This window comes from Oncorhynchus kisutch, linkage group LG1 (assembly GCF_002021735.2).
Source record: "Oncorhynchus kisutch isolate 150728-3 linkage group LG1, Okis_V2, whole genome shotgun sequence".
Lineage (NCBI taxonomy): Eukaryota > Metazoa > Chordata > Actinopteri > Salmoniformes > Salmonidae > Oncorhynchus > Oncorhynchus kisutch.
The window spans coordinates 74,889,345-74,915,063 of record NC_034174.2 but is presented as its reverse complement, the minus strand read 5'-3'; the positions used below and the strand labels follow the sequence as shown (position 1 = coordinate 74,915,063).

At 42.3% G+C, this 25,719-nt stretch overlaps 2 protein-coding genes across 6 annotated transcripts in view; one reads left to right on the top strand and one right to left on the bottom strand.

Moving 5' to 3' along the window:
- The window catches only part of LOC116375800 (4-aminobutyrate aminotransferase, mitochondrial), an 8,529-nt gene extending 5,040 nt beyond the window's left edge, over positions 1–3,489 (bottom strand). Inside the window, exons 1-8 of the mRNA XM_031833214.1 lie at positions 3,363–3,489; positions 3,121–3,199; positions 1,472–1,566; positions 1,263–1,292; positions 628–745; positions 444–493; positions 278–358; positions 1–24 (exon numbers count right to left, since the gene is read on the bottom strand). The exon at positions 1–24 is cut by the window's left edge and continues 69 nt beyond it. Of these exons, the coding sequence (XP_031689074.1) occupies positions 1–24; positions 278–358; positions 444–493; positions 628–745; positions 1,263–1,292; positions 1,472–1,566; positions 3,121–3,199; positions 3,363–3,413 (528 nt within the window). The 5' untranslated portion in view covers positions 3,414–3,489. The remainder of the gene's footprint in view (positions 25–277; positions 359–443; positions 494–627; positions 746–1,262; positions 1,293–1,471; positions 1,567–3,120; positions 3,200–3,362) is intronic.
- Positions 3,490–16,779: 13,290 nt separating this feature from the next.
- On the top strand, positions 16,780–25,223 carry LOC116352722 (GTPase IMAP family member 7). 5 transcript variants are annotated; one of them, XM_031833188.1, is made up of 6 exons: positions 16,780–16,891; positions 17,784–17,929; positions 19,942–20,037; positions 20,367–20,623; positions 20,884–20,992; positions 21,103–25,223. In XM_031833188.1, exons 4-6 carry the CDS (start codon positions 20,372–20,374, stop codon positions 21,984–21,986), a joined length of 1,245 nt encoding a protein of 414 aa, XP_031689048.1. In that variant the 5' UTR covers positions 16,780–16,891; positions 17,784–17,929; positions 19,942–20,037; positions 20,367–20,371; the 3' UTR covers positions 21,987–25,223. The 5 variants fall into 5 exon arrangements, with proteins under 5 accessions (XP_031689048.1, XP_031689032.1, XP_031689045.1 ...); XM_031833172.1 differs by having other exon boundaries at positions 20,335–20,623; XM_031833185.1 differs by having other exon boundaries at positions 20,311–20,623.
- Positions 25,224–25,719: the final 496 nt, after the last annotated feature.

Below are 25,719 nucleotides of genomic sequence, written 5' to 3'. Positions count from 1 at the left end.
CCGGCTGAAGCCCTTCGGTGCCACCTAGTGGAGAAATGGAGGAAGTGCACCAGTCATGTAAGAGCTTGAGTTATTTGATTTCATTCCATTTATTCTTGGGTTTGAATCCGTTAATAAAGTACAACGTCCAGGGATAACACAATACAGTATCATTGAACACTTATTTACAATGTGGTCCTCTGTGTCACAATATGTCTTGAAAATGTATGCATGGTTAGTAATAGTGTTAAACAGGCTGTGGTGTTATATTCCGAGGTGTATTTGAAATCAAACTTACTGCCATCAGGCCGTTGACAAGCTTCTCAGAGAATTGCTCTGGTGGCATCATCCCAAGAGCTGGTCGGTTGACAAACGTTCCCTGACACAGATTGTAGAAAATAGTAACACATAATCAATGGCAAATCGAATGTCTTTCAATTCTCAAGATCAACTTTGCTGCTTACCATATTTTTGGGATCCGTCATGACTTTTGTGAGTGCCGGGTGATTGTATCCTGGATATCACAGAGAGAAAAACATACATTTGAAGTCTGGGTCTTTCAGTGCTTTGACTCATCCTTGTGGCCAAGAGTTTTTCCTGACCACGTGACCTGACCAGGAACAACTCTGGGTCCTATAGAATACCCACCTATGGGTATGGATGCGATCTGGGTGTAGACATCCAGCATGCGGTTCCCATCCACGTCCACCAGGTAGTTACCTTTACTCTCCTCATAGTCACAGAAGAAGTTCACCTGGACAACACTCTGTAGAGAGGGACAGAGATGTTCAGCTGGACAACACTCTGTAGAGGGGGACAGAGAAGTTCACCTGGACAACACTCTGCAGAGGGGGACAGAGATGTTCAGCTGGACAACACTCTGTAGAGGGGGACAGAGATGTTCACCTGGACAACACTCTGTAGAGGGGGACAGAGATGTTCACCTGGACAACACTCTGTAGAGGGGGACAGAGATGTTCACCTGGACAACACTCTGTAGAGGGGGACAGAGATGTTCACCTGGACAACACTCTGTAGAGGGGGACAGAGATGTTCAAGGGGGACAGAGAAGAGGCTATCTTCACTGGTGCCGTTACACATGATGCATCGTATAAATCCGATGTGATATGACTTGTGGACAGAGGACGTCAAGGAGAATAAGCCACTTTTTTCTCGATGTGGACATTTCTCTTCACCGCCTCTCTTTTTGTCCTTCAGCAGTGACATGACATTTCATTCATATTATATCATATAAATCTGAGTGGGTTATGTGTATTTCTTACCTGAATACTCTCCAGTTGTTGTGCTAGGATCTGTGGAGAACAACAGTGGAGATGAATGGATTTTTTTGCACATGTTTTTTTCCATACGAGAATGAAACACAATCCCATAAAACTGTCTTTAATAGTGTCATTTTTCTTGCCGTTGTGTGATAAACTTAGTAGGTCTGGTCCTAAGTGTGATATGGTCGAGCGTTGATCTATTGAGTTACCTTAGATCTGGGACCTGGAACCTCCGTCTTCATACAAGGACCATCAAACTCAACTTCCTCAACTCTTTTAGCGGTTGTTTGTTGATGGCGGTGTCCTATGGAAAATGGGAACGAGATTCTATGGGTTATTTGAGTTATGAAGTTTTGTGCCAACGCCAAAAACACATCCAATCAGTGGGAAGTCACAAGACAGTACGGCAAATCACAAATACCTCACGAGGAAGCTAGATATTAATCTGTAATGAGTTGGATCAAGAGGAGTGCGCAGAGGTGGGAATTAATGATCAACTGTGTTTTCCAGTTGTGTCTTGTTCTGGGAAGTTGAATGGCTCAAAGACATGATGCTTGTTTGACTGACAGAAAGTACACGTGTAGGATCTTCATTTGAGCCAGTATGCCACTGCAGGAAATGAATCCTGCAGTAACAGGATAATTCATGGACATTTTTGTAGGGTTTGATGTGTGGAAATGACAAACTTCAGAAGCCTTTTTAAAACCTCAAATACACAAGTTTAAAATGTCCTGCGTTGCAGAAAAGTTCTCCTGCCACCGGGTGATCAAATGTAGCGATAATAACATAATGTAGCGATAATAACATAATGTAGCGATAATAACATAATGTAGCGATAATAACATAATGTAGCGATAATAACATAATGTAGCGATAATAACATAATGTAGCGATAATAACATAATGTAGCGATAATAACATAATGTAGTGATAATAACATAATGTAGCGATAATAACATAATGTAGCGATAATAACATAATGTAGCGATAATAACATAATGTAGCGATAATAACATAATGTAGTGATAATAACATAATGTAGCGATGCATTCAGAAACTCACAAGACATTCCACAATCTCCTTTCTTCCAATTATCATTGTGTTCAACCTATTAGTTATTACCATAATGTTGAATATGTACTATCTTTCTATAAATAGCATGTGAGAAGCCAGCATTACCTATCACTAAACAGCAAATTCTCCAGTGTAAAAAAATATATATATATATTGTTAAATCAGCACTGAAAGTGTGGAGTCTGTGGACCCATATACACACAGGAACAGTGTTAAATGAACACTGTAAGTGTGGAGTCTGTGGACCCATATACACACAGGAACAGTGTTAAATTAACACTGAAAGTGTGGAGTCTGTGGACCCATATACACACAGGAACAGTGTTAAATTAACACTGAAAGTGTGGAGTCTGTGGACCCATATACACACAGGAACAGTGTTAAATTAACACTGAAAGTGTGGAGTCTGTGGACCCATATACACACAGGAACAGTGTTAAATTAACACTGAAAGTGTGGAGTCTGTGGACCCATATACACACAGGAACAGTGTTAAATTAACACTGAAAGTGTGGAGTCTGTGGACCCATATACACACAGGAACAGTGTTAAATCAGCACTGTGGAGTCTGTGGACCCATATACACACAGGAACAGTGTTAAATGAACACACTGCTTCGTGTAAAGCCTTATTGAAATATTTCCCAGAGTGCCTTGCCTTTCGAGTAAATTGTAGACTTTACCACCCACGACTGTATTTGTTAGTGACAGAGACATGGTTATAGCATTCATCCATTTTGATAGATCTACTATGGTAAGCCATATAGAAGTTTCTCTCCTCTTACCTGAAGCAGACAACCCACGGCTGGGTCTCAGAGAGGAAGCAAGATGGCGGCTTAGAATACTGGAGGCCATGCTCCTCAGCTACCACAAGAAGAATGCAAAAAAAGGTTGATTTTCATATTTTCTTGACACTGCACATAAATACCAATAAAAAATAGGTTATCACACATACAGTATACTCTTAAAAATATCAAATTATGCTGGTTGACTGCTCAGTAGTTTAAAATGTATAGGAAACACTCACTGTGGAAGTGTGAAAATGTGATGCAGGTGGAACCACAAGACTGTATGCCATCGTCTTTACTCCACAACAGTCTTTTATATCTCAACCTCAGCCATTTAGAGAAGCGGGTGTGGAGGTGGAGGCCAGTGCGGAATCATCCGGTATACCACACACCACTATCATTGACTAGACTGCTCTCCGGGAGACTAAAGGGTCAGGTCATGACAGTAATAATTGCAGATACAGGATGTATCAAAATAGGTTGGTTTTAGATTAACTCCGTTTTGAAAGAGGACTTCTATGACAGGTCAGCGAGGGTGCGTTTCATGTATTCATTCATTGCTGAGGTCAAGATTCTTACATCCTGAAATGTCCAGTTTTCCAAAAGGTCACACGTTAAGCATTGGTAGACATTGGAACGACAGGTTAACATGATTCCTTTGGATTATTATTCTGGCATGAAAACATTGAGATGTAACTGTGACTAACTTCTCTTTATTAAAGCCTTATAGACCAAGAACCTTCCTGGCTAAAGCCTGTATGTGTACTACATTCTGGTCTACAGTTTAACACAGGCAGCATTCCCGTTACATCTCTTGGAGTACAAAAGCGTTGATAAAACACATTTGTCAACATGTTTTTTAAAATCAGCATTGCATACAGTGGACAGGTTTTCAAATACTGCTTTTCCAAACATATACATATTGTATTGCAATTACATAATTACAAGATCAAAATCTTTGCAACATTTACAGTATAAATACAGTTGAAGTCAGAAGTTTACATACACCTTAGCCAAATACATTTCAACTCAGTTTTTCACAATCCTGACATTTAATCCTAGTAAAAATCCCCTGTCTTAGGTCGGTTAGGATCACAACTTTATTTTAAGAATGTGAAATGTCAGAATAATAGTAGAGAGAATGATTTATTTCAGCTTTTATTTCTTTCATCACATTCCAAGTAGGTCAGAAGTTTACATACACTCAATTAGTATTTGGTAGCATTGCCTTTAAATTGTTTAACTTGAGTCAAACATTTTGGGTAGCCTTCCACAAGCTTCCCACAATAAGTTGGGTGAATTTTGGCCCATTCCTCCTGACAGACCTGGTGTAGCCAAGTTAGGTGAGTAGGCCTCCTTGCTCGCACACGCTTTTTCAGTCAATACCTTGACTTTGTTGTCCTTAAGCCATTTTGCCACAACTTTGGAAGTATGCTTGGGGTCATTGTCCATTTGGAAGACCCATTTGCGACCAAGCTTTAACTTCCTGACCGATGTCTTGAGATGTTGCTTCAATATGTCCACATAATTTTCCTCCTTCATGATGTCATCTATTTTGTGAAGTGCACCAGTCCCTCCTGCAGCAAAGCACCCACACAACATGATGCTGCCACCCCTGTGCTTCACGATTGGGATGATGTTCTTCGGCTTGCAAGCATCCCCTTTTTTCCTCCAAACATAATGATGGTCATTATGGCCAAATAGTTATATTTTTGTTTCATCAGACCAGAGGACATTTCTCCACAAAGTACGATCTTTGTGCAGTTGCAAACCGTAGTCTGGCTTTTTTATGGTGGTTTTGGAGCAGTGGCTTCTTCCTTGCCTGAGCGGCCTTTCAGGTTATGTCAATATAGGACTCGTTTCACTGTGGATATAGATACTTTGTACCCGTTTCCTCCAGCATCTTCACAAGGTCCTTTGCTGCTGTTCTGGGATTGGTTTGCACTTTTCGCACCAAAGTACATTCATCTCTAGGAGACAGGATGCGTCCCCTTCCTGAGCGGTATGACGGCTGCGTGGTCCCATGGTGTTTATACTTGCATACTGTTTGTACAGATGAACGTGGTACCTTTTAGGCATTTGGAAATTGCTCCCAATGATGAACCAGACTTGTGGAGGTCTACAATTTATATTCTGAGGTCTTGGCAGATTTCTTTTGATTTTCCCATGATGTCAAGCAAAGAGGCACTGAGTTTGAAGGTAGGCCTGAAATACATCCACAGGTACACCTTCAATTGACTCAAATTATCTCAATTAGCCTATCAGAAGCTTCTAAAGCCATGGCGTAGCAGTAAGTCGTCCTGTCGTGTCGTGTCCCTGTATATTTTGTTTATATTTTGTTTATTTTTAGTTTTTTACATATTTTTCGTCTTTTACATAGCTATCCCTTTTTAAAAACATTTTGCTAAACCTAAGCTTCCAAATACGCTGGATCTTCACAACTAGCTATCTAGCTAAACCGCAACCCTGGACGACTACCCCTGGCTAGCGTTTCCACCCACTTAGCTTGAAGCTAGCCCGGCCTGCGCTACCACCGTAGCATACTCCTGAGCTACAATACCCGGGCCCACGACCGGTCTATCGATGTCACCGCATGAAGAAGAATAAACAGACTCACCCCATCGCGACGTCCCCCAAAGGCTAACTCTCTAGCCCTCGCTATCTCCCTGCTTGCTAATTCGGCCTGCTAACTGCTAGCTTGTCCAGCTCCGGTCCGCTAACTGCTACCTTGTCTAGCCCGGGCCTACAAACTGTTAGCTTGTTAGCACAGGCCTGCTAACCGCCTGAATCGCCGCGTCCCAAACGCCCACCGGACCCATATTTACTTTCTATCTCTTTTGACTTTTAATTTGTTTATACCTTCCGGAAACCTGCCTCACCCAATGTGATACGGAATCGCTATTATTTTTTATTTATTTTTAGAACACACTCAAGAACCTCCAGAAGCTAACCAGCTAACTAGCTACAAGCTATTTAGTCATTGTTCGTTTTTTTAACCTGGATAACACTCGCCAGTCCAGCTTCCCTTCCCCATCCACCGCTGCCCCCTGGACACTGATCTCTTGGCTACATAGCTGATGCACGCTGGACTGTCCATAAATCACGGTACTCCATTCTGCTTGTTTGTTTTATCTGTTGGCCCCGTTGCCTAGTCTACGCCATTTTACCTGCTGTTGTTGTGCTAGCTGATTAGCTGTTGTCTCACCTACTGTTTTAGCTAGCTTTCCCAATTCAACACCTGTGATTACTGTATGCCTCGCTGTATGTCTCTCTCAAAAGTCAATATGCCTTGTATACTGTTGTTCAGGTTAGTTATCATTGTTTTAGTTCACAATGGAGCCCCTAGTTCCACTCTTCATACCCCTGATAACTCCTTTGTCCCACCTTCCACACATGCCGTGACCTCACCCATTACTACCAGCATGTCCAGAGATACAACCTCTCTCATCATCACCCAGTGCCTGGGCTTACCTCCGCTGTACCCGCACCCCACCATACCCCTGTCTGCGCATTATGCCCTGAATATATTCTACCATGCCCAGAAACCTGCTCCTCTTATTCTCTGTCCCCAACGCTCTAGGCGACCAGTTTTGATAGCCTTTAGCCGCACCCTCATACTACTCCTTCTCTGTTCCGCGGGTGATGTGGAGGTAAACCCAGGCCCTGCATGTCCCCAGGCACCCTCATTTGTTGACTTCTGTGTTCGAAAAAGCCTTGGTTTCATGCATGTCAACATCAGAAGCCTCCTCCCTAAGTTTGTCTTACTCACTGCTTTAGCACACTCTGCTAACCCTGATGTCCTTGCTGTGTCTGAATCCTGGCTCAGGAAGGCCACCAAAAATTCAGAGATTTCCATACCCAACTATAACATCTTCCGTCAAGATAGAACTGCCAAAGGGGGAGGAGTTGCAGTTTACTGCAGAGATGGCCTGCAAAGTAATGTCATACTTTCCAGGTCCATACCCAAACAGTTCGAACTACTAATTTTGAAAATTACTCTCTCCAGAAATAAGTCTCTCACGGTTGCCGCCTGCTACCGACCCCCCTCAGCTCCCAGCTGTGCCCTGGACACCATTTGTGAATTGATCGCCCCCCATCTAGCTTCAGAGTTTGTTCTGTTAGGTGACCTAAACTGGGATATGCTTAACACCCCGCCAGTCCTACAATCTAAGCTAGATGCCCTCAATCTCACACAAATCATCAGGGAACCCACCAGGTACAACCCTAACTCTGTAAACAAGGGCACCCTCATAGACGTCATCCTGACCAACTGGCCCTCCAAATACACCTCCGCTGTCTTCAACCAGGATCTCAGCGATCACTGCCTCATTGCCTGTATCCGCTACGGAGCCGCAGTCAAACGACCACCCCTCATCACTGTCAAACGCTCCCTAAAACACTTCTGTGAGCAGGCCTTTCTAATCGACCTGGCCCGGGTATCCTGGAAGGACATTGACCTCATCCCGTCAGTTGAGGATGCCTGGTCATTCTTTAAAAGTAACTTCCTCACCATTTTAGATAAGCATGCTCCGTTCAAAAAATGCAGAACTAAGAACAGATACAGCCCTTGGTTCACCCCAGACCTGACTGCCCTCGACCAGCACAAAAACATCCTGTGGCGGACTGCAATAGCATCGAATAGTCCCCGTGATATGCAACTGTTCAGGGAAGTCCGGAACCAATACACGCAGTCAGTCAGGAAAGCTAAGGCCAGCTTCTTCAGGCAGAAGTTTGCATCCTGTAACTCCAAAAAGTTCTGGGACACTGTGAAGTCCATGGAGAACAAGAGCACCTCCTCCCAGCTGCCCACTGCACTGAGGCTAGGTAACACGGTCACCACTGATAAATCCATGATTATCGAAAACTTCAATAAGCATTTCTCAACGGCTGGCCATGCCTTCCGCCTGGCTACTTCAACCTCGGCCAACAGCTCCGCCCCCCCCGCAGCTCCTCGCCCAAGCCTCCCCAGGTTCTCCTTTACCCAAATCCAGATAGCAGATGTTCTGAAAGAGCTGCAAAACCTGGACCCGTACAAATCAGCTGGGCTTGACAATCTGGACCCTCTATTTCTGAAACTATCTGCCACCATTGTCGCAACCCCTATTACCAGCCTGTTCAACCTCTCTTTCATCTCGTCTGAGATCCCCAAGGATTGGAAAGCTGCCGCAGTCATCCCCCTCTTCAAAGGGGGAGACACCCTGGACCCAAACTGTTACAGACCTATATCCATCCTGCCCTGCCTATCTAAGGTCTTCGAAAGCCAAGTCAACAAACAGGTCACTGACCATCTCGAATCCCACCGTACCTTCTCCGCTGTGCAATCTGGTTTCCGAGCCGGTCATGGGTGCACCTCAGCCACACTCAAGGTACTAAACGACATCATAACCGCCATCGATAAAAGACAGTACTGTGCAGCCGTCTTCATCGACCTCGCCAAGGCTTTCGACTCTGTCAATCACCATATTCTTATCGGCAGACTCAGTAGCCTCGGTTTTTCGGATGACTGCCTTGCCTGGTTCACCAATTACTTTGCAGACAGAGTTCAGTGTGTCAAATCGGAGGGCATGCTGTCCGGTCCTCTGGCAGTCTCTATGGGGGTGCCACAGGGTTCAATTCTCGGGCCGACTCTTTTCTCTGTGTATATCAATGATGTTGCTCTTGCTGCGGGCGATTCCCTGATCCACCTCTACGCAGACGACACCATTCTATATACTTTCGGCCCGTCTTTGGACACTGTGCTATCTAACCTCCAAACAAGCTTCAATGCCATACAACACTCCTTCCGTGGCCTCCAACTGCTCTTAAACGCTAGTAAAACCAAATGCATGCTTTTCAACCGGTCGCTGCCTGCACCTGCATGCCCGACTAGCATCACCACCCTGGATGGTTCCGACCTAGAATATGTGGACGTCTATAAGTACCTAGGTGTCTGGCTAGACTGCAAACTCTCCTTCCAGACTCATATCAAACATCTCCAATCGAAAATCAAATCAAGAGTCGGCTTTCTATTCCGCAACAAAGCCTCCTTCACTCAAGCCGCCAAGCTTACCCTAGTAAAACTGACTATCCTACCGATCCTCGACTTCGGCGATGTCATCTACAAAATGGCTTCCAACACTCTACTCAGCAAACTGGATGCAGTCTATCACAGTGCCATCCGTTTTGTCACTAAAGCACCTTATACCACCCACCACTGCGACTTGTATGCTCTAGTCGGCTGGCCCTCGCTACATATTCGTCGCCAGACCCACTGGCTCCAGGTCATCTACAAGTCTATGCTAGGTAAAGCTCCGCCTTATCTCAGCTCACTGGTCACGATGGCAACACCCATCCGTAGCACGCGCTCCAGCAGGTGTATCTCACTGATCATCCCTAAAGCCAACACCTCATTTGGCCGCCTTTCGTTCCAGTACTCTGCTGCCTGTGACTGGAACGAATTGCAAAAATCGCTGAAGTTGGAGACTTTTATCTCCCTCACCAACTTCAAACATCAGCTATCTGAGCAGCTAACCGATCGCTGCAGCTGTACATAGTCTATTGGTAAATAGCCCACCCTTTTCACCTACCTCATCCCCGTACTGTTTCTATTTATTTACTTTTCTGCTCTTCTGCACACCAATATCTCTACCTGTACATGACCATCTGATCTTTTATCACTCCAGTGTTAATCTGCAAAATTGTAATTATTTGCCTACCTCCTCATGCCTTTTGCACACATTGTATATAGACCCCCCCTTCGTTTTCTACTGTGTTATTGACTTGTTAATTGTTTACTCCATGTGTAACTCTTTGTTGTATGCTCACACTGCTATGCTTTATCTTGGCCAGGTCGCAGTTGCAAATGAGAACTTGTTCTCAACTAGCCTACCTGGTTAAATAAAGGTGAAATAAAATAAATAAATAAACATCATTTTCTGGAATTATCGAAGCTGTTTAAAGATACAGTCAACTTCGTGTATGTAAACTTCTGACCCACTGGAATTGTGATACCTTGAATTATAAGTGAAATAATCTGCCTGTAAACAATTGTTGGAAAAATGACTTGTGTCATGCACAAAGTAGATGTCCTAACCGACATGCCAAAACTATAGTTTGTTAACAAGAAATTTGTGGAGTATCTGAAAAACACATTTTAATGACTCCAACCTAAGTGTATGTAAACTTCCGACTTCAACTGTATGTGCCTAAAATACACTGTACTGCAAGTACAGTATAGTTTCAATACACACAAACAGCCATAAATGAAAGTTGAACAATGTAACTATTCAGTGTTGATAAGCAGAATAGTGCAGGTGATAAGTACTGAAGAGGACATTACTAAGGAGATCATCTGCATGTTGGCAGTGAAAAGATTCATTAATGACCGGTTCATACCCCACAACGTTACAGTAACATCATTACTACAACAACCAGCTGGTATCAACACAGCAACCAAGGGAGTGAGAGAAATAAAGAATGAGGGAGGGAACAAGTTCATTAGTCTGGACAAAGCTTGGCCATCCTCCTCCAGAAGTCCACCCTTTCCTTGGTTGAGTCTTCCGCCCTTTAAACATATGATTGGCTGAATCAGTCCGTGACAGATCACATGAGGTACCAGGCAGCCAATCCGGCGACAGCAGCCGCCCAGCTGGCCAGAACCATCTGACCAACAGCATGTCTCAGCAGCATCCTGGCTAACTGACAGGCAAAGTTAGTGTTGCCACTGGCCACTAGAGAGAGAGAGGAGGAAAAGGAGAAGAAAGAGAAGGATAATAATTCAGTCATTCATGTTCTAATTTCTAGAAACTATCCTGAGTGAAAGATTGCATTGTGACCTCGTTCTGTTACTACTGTTAGTACCAAATGTGTTGTCATATGACATGTCTAATTGATGCCAAACACAGAAAAAGGAGATGTTAAAGTGGGAGAAGTTCAGGCAGGCAGCTTACCCATTTTGGCAGCGTAGTAAGGGCACTTGTTAATGTCTCCGTCCATGTCCCCATGACCATGTCCTGGGAACCCTGCGTCCAACACCACCTCCTTGATGCTCTTCCCTGCCTCCTCCAGCTCTGTGAACAAGTAAGTATCCAACAGCATTAAATCAGCATCTTACAACAAAATACTACAAACATTTAATGAGTATGATGTTTAAAAGGCCAAACCATGTTCCCGAACCCTTTTACATCATTTATATTACACTTATCAAGTGTTATGGCTTCATATCAGTGTTCTTCAACCACAAGACAGCTGTTTGGATACCTATCATATGTCAGTACTATATGTGGTAGATCACTACTAGCATCATGAAATCACAGCCTGATCCACCATCCTGAATAAACCGCGTGGAGCGAAGCCGAATGTAAGCTAGCGAGATCAGGATGGTCGAACGAGGTTAAAGAAAACAATCTGATCAATAATATCTTACCTCCATGTTGAACTTGAAGGCCAGGTTAGAGTCGGCTATGATCCTCTCCTTTGTCTCCTGGTCCATCTCCAGCTCGTTCATCCTGCTCCTGTACAGCTGTTTAAAGGCCTTGGCGCTATGGATGCCCTCAAACTGGTAGAAGTGCAGCCCCTCGCCACTAGAGGGCAGCTTCAGCGCCTGCTGTGCCACCTTCATAGGGTTCATTTGAATAAATTAATTAGAATCAATTAGAAAATGTGTGTGGATTAAATATTAAATACATAATTTTCTTTAGGAATCAAGTAAAAGTTGTCAAAAGTATAAATAGTAAAGTACAGAAACTTCAAAAAACTACTTAAGTATTACTATAAAGTATTTTTACTGAAGTACTTTACACAACTGGGTAAGAGGAGTTGCCAACAGGTCTTTGCTTTTAACCTGAATTTATTTAAGACCTATGTATGTTTAATTCTGTCAGTGCACTTAAAAGTTTTCTAAAACCCTATTATTATATGTAGACTTGAGCATGTGCGAGAGAGACAGAGAGATATAAATTTTTTCTGATTAGTTACTTATGACAAAGTGTCCCATAAAGTTAATTGGGATATTCCAAAGTGCAACAGCTGGCAGTGGTGACTATGTGTGCTCACACTGAGGACACCAATAAATGATTGGATATGGGGAGGATAAGCTAATGTAATTCCTTCTCGGATCACTTTCCTCCTTTTGCACCTTTACCCTTCGCTTGTGGACTTCAGTGCACAACACATCAGCTGTCTGGGACCAGGCGGAAAAAAACTTTCTAAGCCAAACCTTCAAATCATAACCGCTAACCGACACACAGCCTACATCATTGTCACCAAATTATCTAACGTCATAGTCAACATAGCTAACAGAACTAATGCATTAATAAACCCGCTACAGTCATGTAGTATAGTGTACAGTCAGCAAGCAGTTTAGCATTTACACCGGCAGGCACCGGTGGCAATAAATGTATAAAACCAAACCTTGAGGAGTTCCAGTGTTTCATAGCCAGTTAGCTAACATAGCGTCCCTCTGTGTTTGAGCCGGGTGTTTGAGTAGACTAAACTAGACAGCTAGCTAAGTAAGTGAATGTGAAAAAAAATACTATGAAATATATCAAATCAAATCAAATCAAATGTTATTTGTCACATACACATGGTTAGCAGATGTTAATGCGAGTGTAGCGAAATGCTTGTGCTTCTAGTTCCGACAATGCAGTAATAACGAACAAGTAATCTAACTAACAATTCCCCCCCCCAAAAAAAACTACTGTCTTATACACAGTGTAAGGGGATAAGGTATATGTACATAAGGATATATGAATGAGTGATGGTACAGAGCAGCATAGGCAAGACACAGTAGATGATATCGAGTACAGTATAACATATGAGATGAGTATGTAAACAAAGTGGCATAGTTAAAGTGGCTAGTGATACATGTATTACATAAGGATGCAGTCGATGATATAGAGTCCAGTATATACGTATGCATATGAGATGAATAATGTAGGGTAAGTAACATTATATAAGGTAGCATTGTTTAAAGTGGCTAGTGATATATTTACATCATTTCCCATCAATTCCCATTATTAAAGTGGCTGGAGTTGAGTCAGTGTCATTGACAGTGTGTTGGCAGCAGCCACTCAATGTTAGTGGTGGCTGTTTAACAGTCTGATGGCCTTGAGATAGAAGCTGTTTTTCAGTCTCTCGGTCCCAGCTTTGATGCACCTGTACTGACCTCGCCTTCTGGATGACAGCGGGGTGAACAGGCAGTGGCTCGGGTGGTTGATATCTTTGATGATCTTTATGGCCTTCCTGTAGCATCGGGTGGTGTAGGTGTCCTGGAGGGCAGGTAGTTTGCCCCCGGTGATGCATTGTGCAGACCTCACTACCCTCTGGAGAGCCTTACGGTTGAGGGCGGTGCAGTTGCCATACCAGGCGGTGATACAGCCCGCCAGGATGCTCTCGATTGTGCATCTGTAGAAGTTTGTGAGTGCTTTTGGTGACAAGCCGAATTTCTTCCGCCTCCTGAGGTTGAAGAGGCGCTGCTGCGCCTTCTTCACGATGCTGTCTGTGTGAGTGGACCAATTCAGTTTGTCTGTGATGTGTATGCCAAGGAACTTAAAACTTGCTACCCTCTCCACTACTGTTCCATCGATGTGGATAGGGGGGTGTTCCCTCTGCTGTTTCCTGAAGTCCACAATCATCTCCTTAGTTTTGTTGACGTTGAGTGTGAGGTTATTTTCCTGACACCACACTCCGAGGGCCCTCACCTCCTCCCTGTAGGCCGTCTCGTCGTTGTTGGTAATCAAGCCTACCACTGTTGTGTCGTCCGCAAACTTGATGAGAGAGTTAGCTCTCTCTCTCCCTCGCTATCATGGTTATCCTTAATTTTTAACAAAACTGTTCAACTATTGTCTTTCTCTCTTTTTGAATTAACTACTGACCACATTTTATGCACTGCAGTGCTAGCTAGTTGTAGCTTATGCTTCCAGTACTAGATTCATTTTCTGATCCTTTGATTGGGTGGACAAAATGTCAGTTCATGCTGCAAGAGCTCTGATAGGTTGGAGGATGTCCTCCGTAAATTGTCATAATTACTGTGTAAGTCTATGGAACGGGGTGAGAACCATGAGCCTCCTAGGTTTTGTATTGAAGCCAATGTACTCAGAGGAGGACGGAAACTAACTACTGTACACCTTCATTGCAAAACAGTGTCTTTAATTCAATTATTTGGTGACATGTTCATATATTTAGTATAGTTTTTTCTAAAAGGATGATCCTCCCCTTCCTCCTTTGAGGAGCCTCCACTGGTATATACTCTATCAGTTATCCTGTTAGAGCTTTTGTCCAGAATTCACTGCAGTGTTTCAGGTGCAACGTTTGTGGTCAAGTTGCAGCAGTGTGTGGGGGCATGGGACAAAATATTGTGTAGTTTCAGTAGATACATCAGTAGATACATGTATGTGTGTCAACTGTAGGGTTGCCCATGTCGGTGGGGATCGGAAGTGTCCAGTGCGAGAGTGGCAAGTGGAGGTGACCAGAGTCAGAGTAGTAAATCCTCTACTTTCTTCATTGGTATGCTGGGCCAGAGAAGAAAGTAGAGGAGGATGGGTCAACGGTGAGGGACCCTGAGATGATCCCTGTGAGTAGTAGATCTGTGCAGCACAGAGGAATAGGCCAATGGTGAGGGACCCTGAGATGATCCCTGTGAGTAGTAGATCTGTGCAGCACAGAGGAATAGGCCAACGGTGAGGGACCCTGAGATGATCCCTGTGAGTAGTAGATCTGTGCCAGCACAGAGGAATAGGTCAACGGTGAGGGACCCTGAGATGATCCCTGTGAGTAGTAGATCTGTGCAGCACAGAGGAATAGGCCAACGGTGAGGGACCCTGAGATGATCCCTGTGAGTAGTAGATCTGTGCAGCACAGAGGAATAGGCCAACGGTGAGGGACCCTGAGATGATCCCTGTGAGTAGTAGATCTGTGCAGCACAGAGGAATAGGCCAACGGTGAGGGACCCTGAGATGATCCCTGTGAGTAGTAGATCTGTGCAGCACAGAGGAATAGGCCAACGGTGAGGGACCCTGAGATGATCCCTGTGAGTAGTAGATCTGTGCAGCACAGAGGAATAGGCCAACGAGTGATATATGTTTCAGTAAGGTTGGCTTCTTAGCGTTCATAGCAATGGTTATCAGCTGTACTGCAGAAATGGAACGTCAATCACAGAAAATAGATGTGGTGGTGGCAGCTGCAGAGAAGTATTTCGGTGGAGCTTCAGAAGAGTTACAGGGTGTGTTTAGTGGTGGCATGGTGCATTAGCATATAGGGTCAAAGTAGTGGAATGGAGCTTCAGAAGAGTTACAGGGTGTGTTTAGTGGTGGCATGGTGCATTAGCATATAGGGTCAAAGTAGTGGAATGGAGCTTCAGAAGAGTTACAGGGTGTGTTTAGTGGTGTCATGGTGTATTAGCATATAGGGTCAAAGTAGTGGAATGGAGCTTCAGAAGAGTTACAGGGTGTGTTTAGTGGTGGCATGGTGCATTAGCATATAGGGTCAAAGTAGTGGAATGGACCTTCAGAAGAGTTACAGGGTGTGTTTAGTGGTGGTGTCCCATCCTCCCAGCCTGGTGGCAAGGTGCATTAGCATATAGGGTCAAAGTAGTGGAATGGACCTTCAGAAGAGTTACAGGGTGTGTTTAGTGGTGGTGTCCCATCCTCCCAGCCTGGTGGCAAGGTGCATTAGCATATAGGGTCAAAGTAGTGGAATGGACCTTCAGAAGAGTTACAGGGTGTGTTTAGTGGTGGTGTCCCATCCTCCCAGCCTGGTGGCAAGGTGCATTAGCATATAGGGTCAAAGTAGTGGAATGGACCTTCAGAAGAGTTACAGGGTGTGTTTAGTGGTGGTGTCCCATCTTCCCAGCCTGGTGGCAAGGTGCATTAGCATATAGGGTCAAAGTAGTGGAATGGACCTTCAGAAGAGTTACAGGGTGTGTTTAGTGGTGGTGTCCCATCCTCCCAGCCTGGTGGCAAGGTGCATTAGCATATAGGGTCAAAGTAGTGGAATGGACCTTCAGAAGAGTTACAGGGTGTGTTTAGTGGTGGTGTCCCATCCTCCCAGCCTGGTGGCAAGGTGCATTAGCATATAGGGTCAAAGTAGTGGAATGGACCTTCAGAAGAGTTACAGGGTGTGTTTAGTGGTGGTGTCCCATCCTCCCAGCCTGGTGGCAAGGTGCATTAGCATATAGGGTCAAAGTAGTGGAATGGACCTTCAGAAGAGTTACAGGGTGTGTTTAGTGGTGGTGTCCCATCCTCCCAGCCTGGTGGCAAGGTGCATTAGCATATAGGGTCAAAGTAGTGGAATGGACCTTCAGAAGAGTTACAGGGTGTGTTTAGTGGTGGTGTCCCATCCTCCCAGCCTGGTGGCAAGGTGCATTAGCATATAGGGTCAAAGTAGTGGAATGGACCTTCAGAAGAGTTACAGGGTGTGTTTAGTGGTGGTGTCCCATCCTCCCAGCCTGGTGGCAAGGTGCATTAGCATATAGGGTCAAAGTAGTGGAATGGATTGGTGGTTTTTATTTGTATTTTTATGAAATAGTGATATATATATATGTGTAGGGTGGTGCAATATTTTATTTTCCTTCCTTTTTTAATTTGTATCACAAAATGTAACGTGATTGAACACCAACTCCCGAACAGTAGTTGGCCGCATTCACAAACTAAATGTGCAAACGCTATGATACCTAAAGAACAAGAAGAAGACAGATTGAGAGGGACAGACTTTTTTCTTTTTTTTACATGAGAAGCTCACTTTCACGCTAAACTCGTCATCTTCTCTTATCAGCAGGATATAATATAGAGAGGTAAGATGGATATCGATTTTGAGACATGTGACATGTAGTATTTTCGTATTTTTGTATACACTTTCATATTAATTCGAAATTCCTGTTCTTTTTAAAAGATTTCTCACCAGCTCTGGTAAATGTCAACACAACACTGAGCTTATACCAAGCGTTTTATTTTCAAAGCCTTTAACATTGAATTCAGCTCGTGAAATGCTAATTTTGCTTTTTGCAACCCGCGGAACCAACTTTGAAGATGACTACCACAAAAAGTAAAATCCATTGATATGTTAGCGAAAGTGAATAAACATATTTGTCTTCGTAAAATTTATTTTATATTATAAGTTAAATTTTATCACCAAAGCACACCCTAATTGTACTGTATAAAGTTGTTGAATCAAATTTCAATCACTCTAGAATATTTATCTTAGTATTTAAACTAGAAAAGGTATGAACAAAACATTGACAAATACTGTAAACTTGTCATAGGTAGCTATGTAGAAATTGCTCTGGTTGATAACATTCTAATGGTCCTTCTCTTATTTCAGTTCATGTGACAAAACAAGATATCCATTGTGCCATTATTAAATGCTGTGAAACATATTTTCAATAACCCAAAACACAGTATTTTTCAGCTGTCTGAAGCTGATCTACAAAAACGAAAGTTCAAAGACCCAAAAATGAAACTTATGAACGGGAAGCATAGAAACGGCCGTACATAGAATGCATCTATCGCTCAGACATGCTCAGACATGCTTTCAATGAGAGTGACAGATCTACAACTCACATTTCTATGTGAATTTGGTTGCGTCGCCCAAAAACCGACATACTTGCGCCTAGATTACGCATTTTATTAATTGAGCCTTTTCAGTCTTGTTTGTGTTTGTGCCCATTGTTGTACTTTGTATCATAGCATCATAAAGTGGCTGCCAATCCTGATTACCAAGCAATTGATTTGCCAAGAGATAGAGATAAAGAAAATATAGGTTCTGTCCCAGGGGAAACGGATACATTGCTGCCAACCCAAGTAACTGATAACATGAGCTCGGATGAAACGAGGTAAGTGGAGTTTCCTATTATCTATAGTCAGTGAAGTGTTACCAATTCAATTATGCGAGAGAAAAACTAGACATTTTAGAACAACATTTGTAGCTATAAAATTACATGTTTCGTGATTGTATTTCATTCTAAATATGAACAGTAATGTCCAAATAAAGTAGGACCAGTTTTAACTCAAGCTGTAGTTGAAAATCGTATTATTTTTGTCCCAAAACACCTGTGCCTTACAGCAGGAACAGTGATCGGTCCATGTGTCAACCAATAAAGTTCAACCGTACCTCTGTGAAATGTTGAGATGAGATCTTCTGAAATATTTGTCTACAGTGGATTCGGAAAGTATTCAGATCCCATGACTTTTTCCACATTTGATTATGTCACATCCTTTTTCTAAAATGGATTAAATAGTTTCCCCCCTCATCAATATACACACAATACCCATAATGACAAAGCAAAAACAGGTTATTACAAATAAAAAACTGATATCACATTTACATAACTGTTCAAACTCTTTACTCAGTACTTTGTTGAAGCACCTTTGGCAGCGATTACAGCCTTGAGTCTTCTTGGGTATGACGCTGCAGGATTGGCACACCTGTATTTGGGAGTTTCTCCCATTCTCCTCTGCAGATCCTCTCAAACTCTGTCTGGTTGGATGTGTAATGTCGCTGCACAGCTATTTTCAGGTCTCCAGAGATGTTCGATCGGGTTCAAGTTCAGGCTCTGGCGGTCCACTCAAGGACATTGAGACTTGTCCCGAAGCCACTCCTGCGTTGTCTTGGCTGTGTGCTTAGGGTCGTTGTCCTGTTGGAAGGTGAACCTTCATGCCAATCTGAGGTCGTGCGTGCTCTGGAGCAGGTTTTCATCAAGGATCTCTCTGTACTTTGCTCTGTTAATCTTTCCCTCGATTCTGACTAGTCTCCCAGTCCCTGCCGCTGAAAAACATCCCCACAAAATGATGCTGCCATCACCATGCTTCACCATAGGGATGGTGCCTGGTTTCCTCCAGAAGTGACACTTGGTATTCAGGCCAAAGAGTTCAATATTGGTTTCATCAGACCAGAGAATCTTGTTTCTCCTGGTCTGAGTCCTGACTCCAAGCAGGCTGTCGTGTCCCTTTTATTGAGGCGTGGCTTCCGTCTGGCCACTCTACCATAACATACCTGATTGATGGAGTCCTGCAGAAATGGTTGTCCTTCTGGAAGGTTCTCCCATCTCCACAGCGGAACTCTGGAGCTCTGTCAGAGTGACCATCGGGTTCTTGGTGACCTCCCTGGCCAAGGCCCTTCTCCCCTGATTGCTCAGTTTGACAGGGTGGCCAGCTCTAGGAAGAGTCTTGGTGGTTTCATACTTCTTCCATTTAATAATGATTGAGGCCACTGTATTTTTGGGGACCTTCAATGCTGCAGAAATGTTATGGTATGATTCCCCAGATCTGTGCCTCGACACAATCCTGTCTCGGAGCTCTACGGACAATTCCTTCGACCTCATGGCTTGGTTTCCGCTCTGACATGCACTGTCAACTTTGGGACCTTATACATTATTTATATTGTAAATCATGTCCAATCAATTGAATTTACCACAGGTGGACTCCAATCAAGGTGTAGAAACATCTCAAGGATGAATCAATGGAAACATGATGCACCTGAGCTCAATTTCGAATCTCATAGCAAAGGGTCTGAATACTTATGTAAATAAGGTATCTCTGTTTTAAATTTTTTATAATTTAGCAAACATTTAAAAAAAAAAACTATTTTTGATTTGTCATTATGGGTTGTTGTGTGCAGATTGATGAATTCAACCCATTTTAGAAAAAGCCTGAAATGTAACAAAATGTGGGAAAAAATCAAGGGATCTGAATACTTTCTGAATGCCCTGTAAAACATGAGTCAATCTTTACAAACCGACCTGCAAACTTCTACTCTCCCCAAGAAAAAAACATTGATGACTTTTTAGATTTCCAACCACTTTTGACAAACATTTCAAACACTTCTCTTTCTGTCTGTTGTTGCTAGGAGCCAGCAGATGGAGACAGAGTACTCACTGTATACAGTCGCCTCAGCAGACAGTGAGATTGATTTATATGGATCTGGTCTTCATATAAATCAGAGGTACAGTATGTATGCCCATAATGTAAACCAGATATACAGATATTTGGTGTTATGAGGAATCCTAGCCTGAGCTATTTATTGATTTCCTATAATGTAAAAGTGTTTGTTGTTCATAGTACTGAATGCTGTCTTATCTACTATCATGTACCATGATGAGGTGGCAGGTAGCCTGGCGGTTAATGTGTTATAAACGTGCATGTGTTATAAACGTGCATGTGTTATAAACGTGCATGTGTTATAAATGTGCATGTGTTATAAATGTGCATGTAACAGGTAAAAGCTTGAACCTTCCTACAGCCCTATGGTTGAGGACCCTCTGCCTGCTTTAGGCCAGATGCAGGATAGCAGAATAGTCCATGGTACCAGACTGGACTGTACCATATGTGTGCAGCACAGTGACGAAGCTGTGAAGTTCTGCCAGGACTGCAAGGCTACTTTCTGTGAGAACCATGTTAGAGACCACTACCAGGCCCCGGGACTGATGAAACACACATTGGTGGAGGACACTGAAGGAAGGAAAACCGTTCCAAATGTAGACTATCACGTCCATGAAACATATGTTGAAACAGAACAAACTGCGACTCAGGTAGAGTTTCCTTCGTTTCCAGTGAAATGTCTATTTGGTCCCCTGATAGAAATTGTCAAGAAAGGTTGGGTAGGGTTGCAAAATGATGGTAACTTTCCTTAAATTCCCTGGTTTTCCAGAAATTAGGATTCTGGATTTCCTGCTCGTTCAACTGAGATTACTAGAAAACCTGTGAATTTGGGAAAAGTTACCAAAAATCTGCAATCCTAATAGTGACCTACAGTATATACATGACGTAGTTCCTTGACTCTCCTTCGTAGGTCTGCTCATGGAAAACAGCCTTCTTCATCAGTCTTCTGGGGATTCTCATACTGGTACTTGCCCTGGTAGGACTTGTATGTTATACACGATTGTGTGTCACTGTACACGGTGAGTTTACTCATTTTTTCTTTATTTCTCATTTTGTTCCAGTATTAATGTTATTCACTTATACAATTGAAGCTTGTTTAACCTATTTTAAATGTCCTGCATCTCTGCAGGGTCTGAGGTGGGATTTCAGCAACGGATTGTTCTGCTGGGGAAGTCTGGATCAGAGAAGAGAGCATCAGGAAACACCATCCTGGGAAGAGAGGCCTTTAGAGTGGAGGCTTCACCTTCGTATGGGCCACAGTGTGAGGAACAAGATGCTGTTGTGGGCCGAAATAACATAACTATGATTAACACCCCAGATGTGTTGCCATCTGAGGAAGTTGCAGGTAAAGTAGCTCAATGCATCAACATCTCAACACCTCACGTGTTCCTGCTGGTGATCAGGTTGTGCAACTGGGGCACAGAAGAGGAGAAGAAAACGGTCAAATGGATGAATGAGAACTTTGAGGAGGAGGCCCTTAAATACACCATGGTGCTGTTCACTGGTGGAGACCAGCTAGAAGGGAAACCAGTGGAGGAGTATCTAAAGGACAACAGTGATTCCCTAAAGCTTCTCAGTATGTGTGGTGGTAGACATCACGTCTTCATTAACAAAGGACAGAATGACTTCACTCAGGTCACAGAGCTGCTGGAGAAGATAGACGGATTATTGAATGAGAATAGGGGATACTATCATGTGACAAACATCTTGACCCGGAGGGCGGAGGAGATCAGGAGGAGGGAGGAGGCTCTGAGAAAGATACTGGAACAGGAGGTTAGAAAGAGGGATGCAGCCATAGCAACGATAAGAGAGGAGGAGGAGAAAAAGAGGGATGCAGCCATAGCAACGATAAGAGAGGAGGAGGAGAAAAGGAGGGAGACTGAAGAGAGAAAAGTCTGTGAGGGGGAAGATGAAGGCAGGAAGGTCATTGATAATCTGGCATTGAAAGTCTCAGGCTCAAAAATGTATGTAGGAGTAACAGTGATCACAATGATCATACTGATTGTCCTTTAATGATCCTAAACTGAATATTAGGGAGTCTCTTCAATCATCATCTGAACATTAGGGAGTCTCTTCATTCATCATCTGAACATTAGGGAGTCTCTTCAATCATCATCTGAACATTAGAGAGTCTCTTCAATCATCATCTGAACATTAGAGAGTCTCTTCATTCATCATCTGAACATTAGAGAGTCTCTTCAATCATCATCTGAACATTAGAGAGTCTCTTCAATCATCATCTGAACATTAGGGAGTCTCTTCAATCATCATCTGAACATTAGAGAGTCTCTTCAATCATCATCTAAACATTAGGGAGTCTCTTCATTCATCATCTGAACATTAGAGAGTCTCTTCAATCATCATCTGAACATTAGGGAGTCTCTTCAATCATCATCTGAACATTAGAGAGTCTCTTCAATCATCATCTAAACATTAGGGAGTCTTCATTCATCATCTAAACATTAGGGAGTCTCTTCAATCATCATCTGAACATTAGAGAGTCTCTTCAATCATCATCTGAACATTAGAGAGTCTCTTCATTCATCATCTGAACATTAGAGAGTCTCTTCAATCATCATCTAAACATTAGGGAGTCTCTTCAATCATCATCTAAACATTCGGGAGTCTTCATTCATCATCTAAACATTAGGGAGTCTCTTCAATCATCATCTGAACATTAGGGAGTCTTCATTCATCATCTAAACATTAGGGAGTCTCTTCAATCATCATCTAAACATTAGGGAGTCTTCATTCATCATCTAAACATTAGGGAGTCTCTTCAATCATCATCTGAACATTAGGGAGTCTTCATTCATCATCTAAACATTAGGGAGTCTCTTCAATCATCATCTAAACATTAGGGAGTCTTCATTCATCATCTGAACATTAGAGAGTCTCTTCAATCATCATCTGAACATTAGAGAGTCTCTTCATTCATCATCTGAACATTAGGGAGTCTCTTCATTCATCATCTGAACATTAGAGAGTCTCTTCATTCAGCATCTGAACATTAGAGAGTCTCTTCAATCATCATCTGAACATTAGGGAGTCTCTTCAATCATCATCTGAACATTAGGAGGTCTCTTCAATCATCATCTAAACATTAGGAGGTCTCTTCAATCATCATCTAAACATTAGGGAGTCTTCATTCATCATCTAAACATTAGGGAGTCTTCATTCATCATCTAAACATTAGGGAGTCTCTTCAATCATCATCTGAACATTAGGAGGTCTCTTCAATCATCATCTAAACATTAGGGAGTCTTCATTCATCATCTAAACATTAGGGAGTCTTCATTCATCATCTAAACATTAGGGAGTCTCTTCAATCATCATCTGAACATTAGGGAGTCTCTTCAATCATCATCTGAACATTAGGGAGTCTATTCATTCATCATCTGAACATTAGGGAGTCTCTTCAATCATCATCTAAACATTAGGGAGTCTTCATTCATCATCTAAACATTAGGGAGTCTCTTCAATCATCATCTGAACATTAGGGAGTCTTCATTCATCATCTAAACATTAGGGAGTCTCTTCAATCATCATCTAAACATTAGGGAGTCTTCATTCATCATCTGAACATTAGAGAGTCTCTTCAATCATCATCTGAACATTAGAGAGTCTCTTCATTCATCATCTGAACATTAGGGAGTCTCTTCATTCATCATCTGAACATTAGAGAGTCTCTTCATTCAGCATCTGAACATTAGAGAGTCTCTTCAATCATCATCTGAACATTAGGGAGTCTCTTCAATCATCATCTGAACATTAGGAGGTCTCTTCAATCATCATCTAAACATTAGGGAGTCTTCATTCATCATCTAAACATTAGGGAGTCTTCATTCATCATCTAAACATTAGGGAGTCTTCATTCATCATCTAAACATTAGGGAGTCTCTTCAATCATCATCTGAACATTAGGGAGTCTCTTCAATCATCATCTGAACATTAGGGAGTCTATTCATTCATCATCTGAACATTAGGGAGTCTCTTCAATCATCATCTAAACATTAGAGAGTCTTCATTCATCATCTAAACATTAGGGAGTCTCTTCATTCATCATCTGAACATTAGGGAGTCTCTTCATTCATCATCTGAACATTAGGGAGTCTCTTCAATCATCATCTCTTATTGTAAAGCAGGGTGACCTCTGAAAACAAAACAAGTTTGCAGATGAAAATGATAAATAAGTTAATTTATTAATTGTTGATCAATACTTTCATTGATTAATTGTTAGAAGTGGTTTTATATATTCTTTATGAACATATCTCCCATTATAACCTGGTGTTTAGAGAAATATAAGATCCCTGCACTTTCTGCAATGGGTGAACAAATAATGCAGTGTCATGTGTTATGCAATATAAATGTCAAAACGGTCCAGGAATACAGTTGAATCATCATACAGCTGTGTTGGGTTTGTTTGTTGCAGTATTTTCAAAGTTATATTAACTTGGCCTGGTAATTCACTATACTGTAGCTGTGTCTCATGAAGTGCTGGACCCAGTTTAAATGTCCTTTATATAACCAATGTCAGAACATCAATGTAAAATATCAATTATGCATTTTGTACCACGTCAGGGAAGAGCAGTTGGCTAAACTACTACCGGGAACTGCTCAGTGCCAGAGGCCAGCTAGTTACTGGGTCGTTTCACAATAAGAGTGCCTTTTGCGTCCCTTTGATATCTTGTTAGAGGTTCACCTAGTGGTCATGATGGGGGCTGTACTAAATGTTTGATGTATTATAATAATTGATTATGCTGATGTTGTATTAATAGAAGTGGAGGGGTTATAAGACCCCGCCCTCCTTACATTTATAGGGTCCTAGACTACAGATTCACAATATATATTCATTACAGAGGTTTAATGTTGTTCCACAGTTGTTTTCTAGTCTCTCTGCCTCTTATAAAGAAACTGTCTGAGAAATGTGTGACTGTGAAGACAGAACTCTGCAGTAAGCGATAAGAGACTAGTCAGACATTCCACTATAAATCAACTTGTACATTTACTGCTGAGCCTTTAGATAACACTAAAAGTATTGTTTAAGTAGCTGTGTAGGCATGGTTTTGGTCTCATGAGTAGAAGGTAATGGCGTAGGCAGTTGCATCACAGGGGGTTGACTACAAGCACTAAAAGTAACTTGGGACATTTTCTATTTTGCAGAACTTACTCGGAAACATGCGTGCTATGTTCCTGTTGTCAACTTCTGTCTGCAATTGCATTAATAAATGAATGAATGATTTAATTAAAGATATTGTCAGAATGCTAATTTCACCAATGAGCCAATGATTGACAAGGAACGAACCCCAACCACCTTAAGTAGAAATTGTGCACCAATATTGGATTAGAAAGGCCTGTTATATTAACAAAGCACCCTTTAATATAGATTAAATGGAGAATTCCATTACATTTTTTTAAATATAAATAACGCCTTACTGAAGTTCCAAAACTTAACATTTTGACATGTACCTCCCCATTGTCACTTCTAGAAAGATTTTAATCGAGTAATTCCCAACATTTTTCACCATCATTGTAAAGACCTAGTTATTTTGTTGCTTTGACAAAGTCATTTCTAAAGATGATTTATTTCATGTGATTAGTGATTAATTTGAGTCTGCCCCTCATTTTAAGGTCAACCCTGTTACGTGAACTGAACTCTTGTTGGTGAAATGGTATGGTGAAACTATTCCTTTAAAAAATATGTTTTCAAAAGAAACATTGAACATCTAATAGTCAAATCACAGAG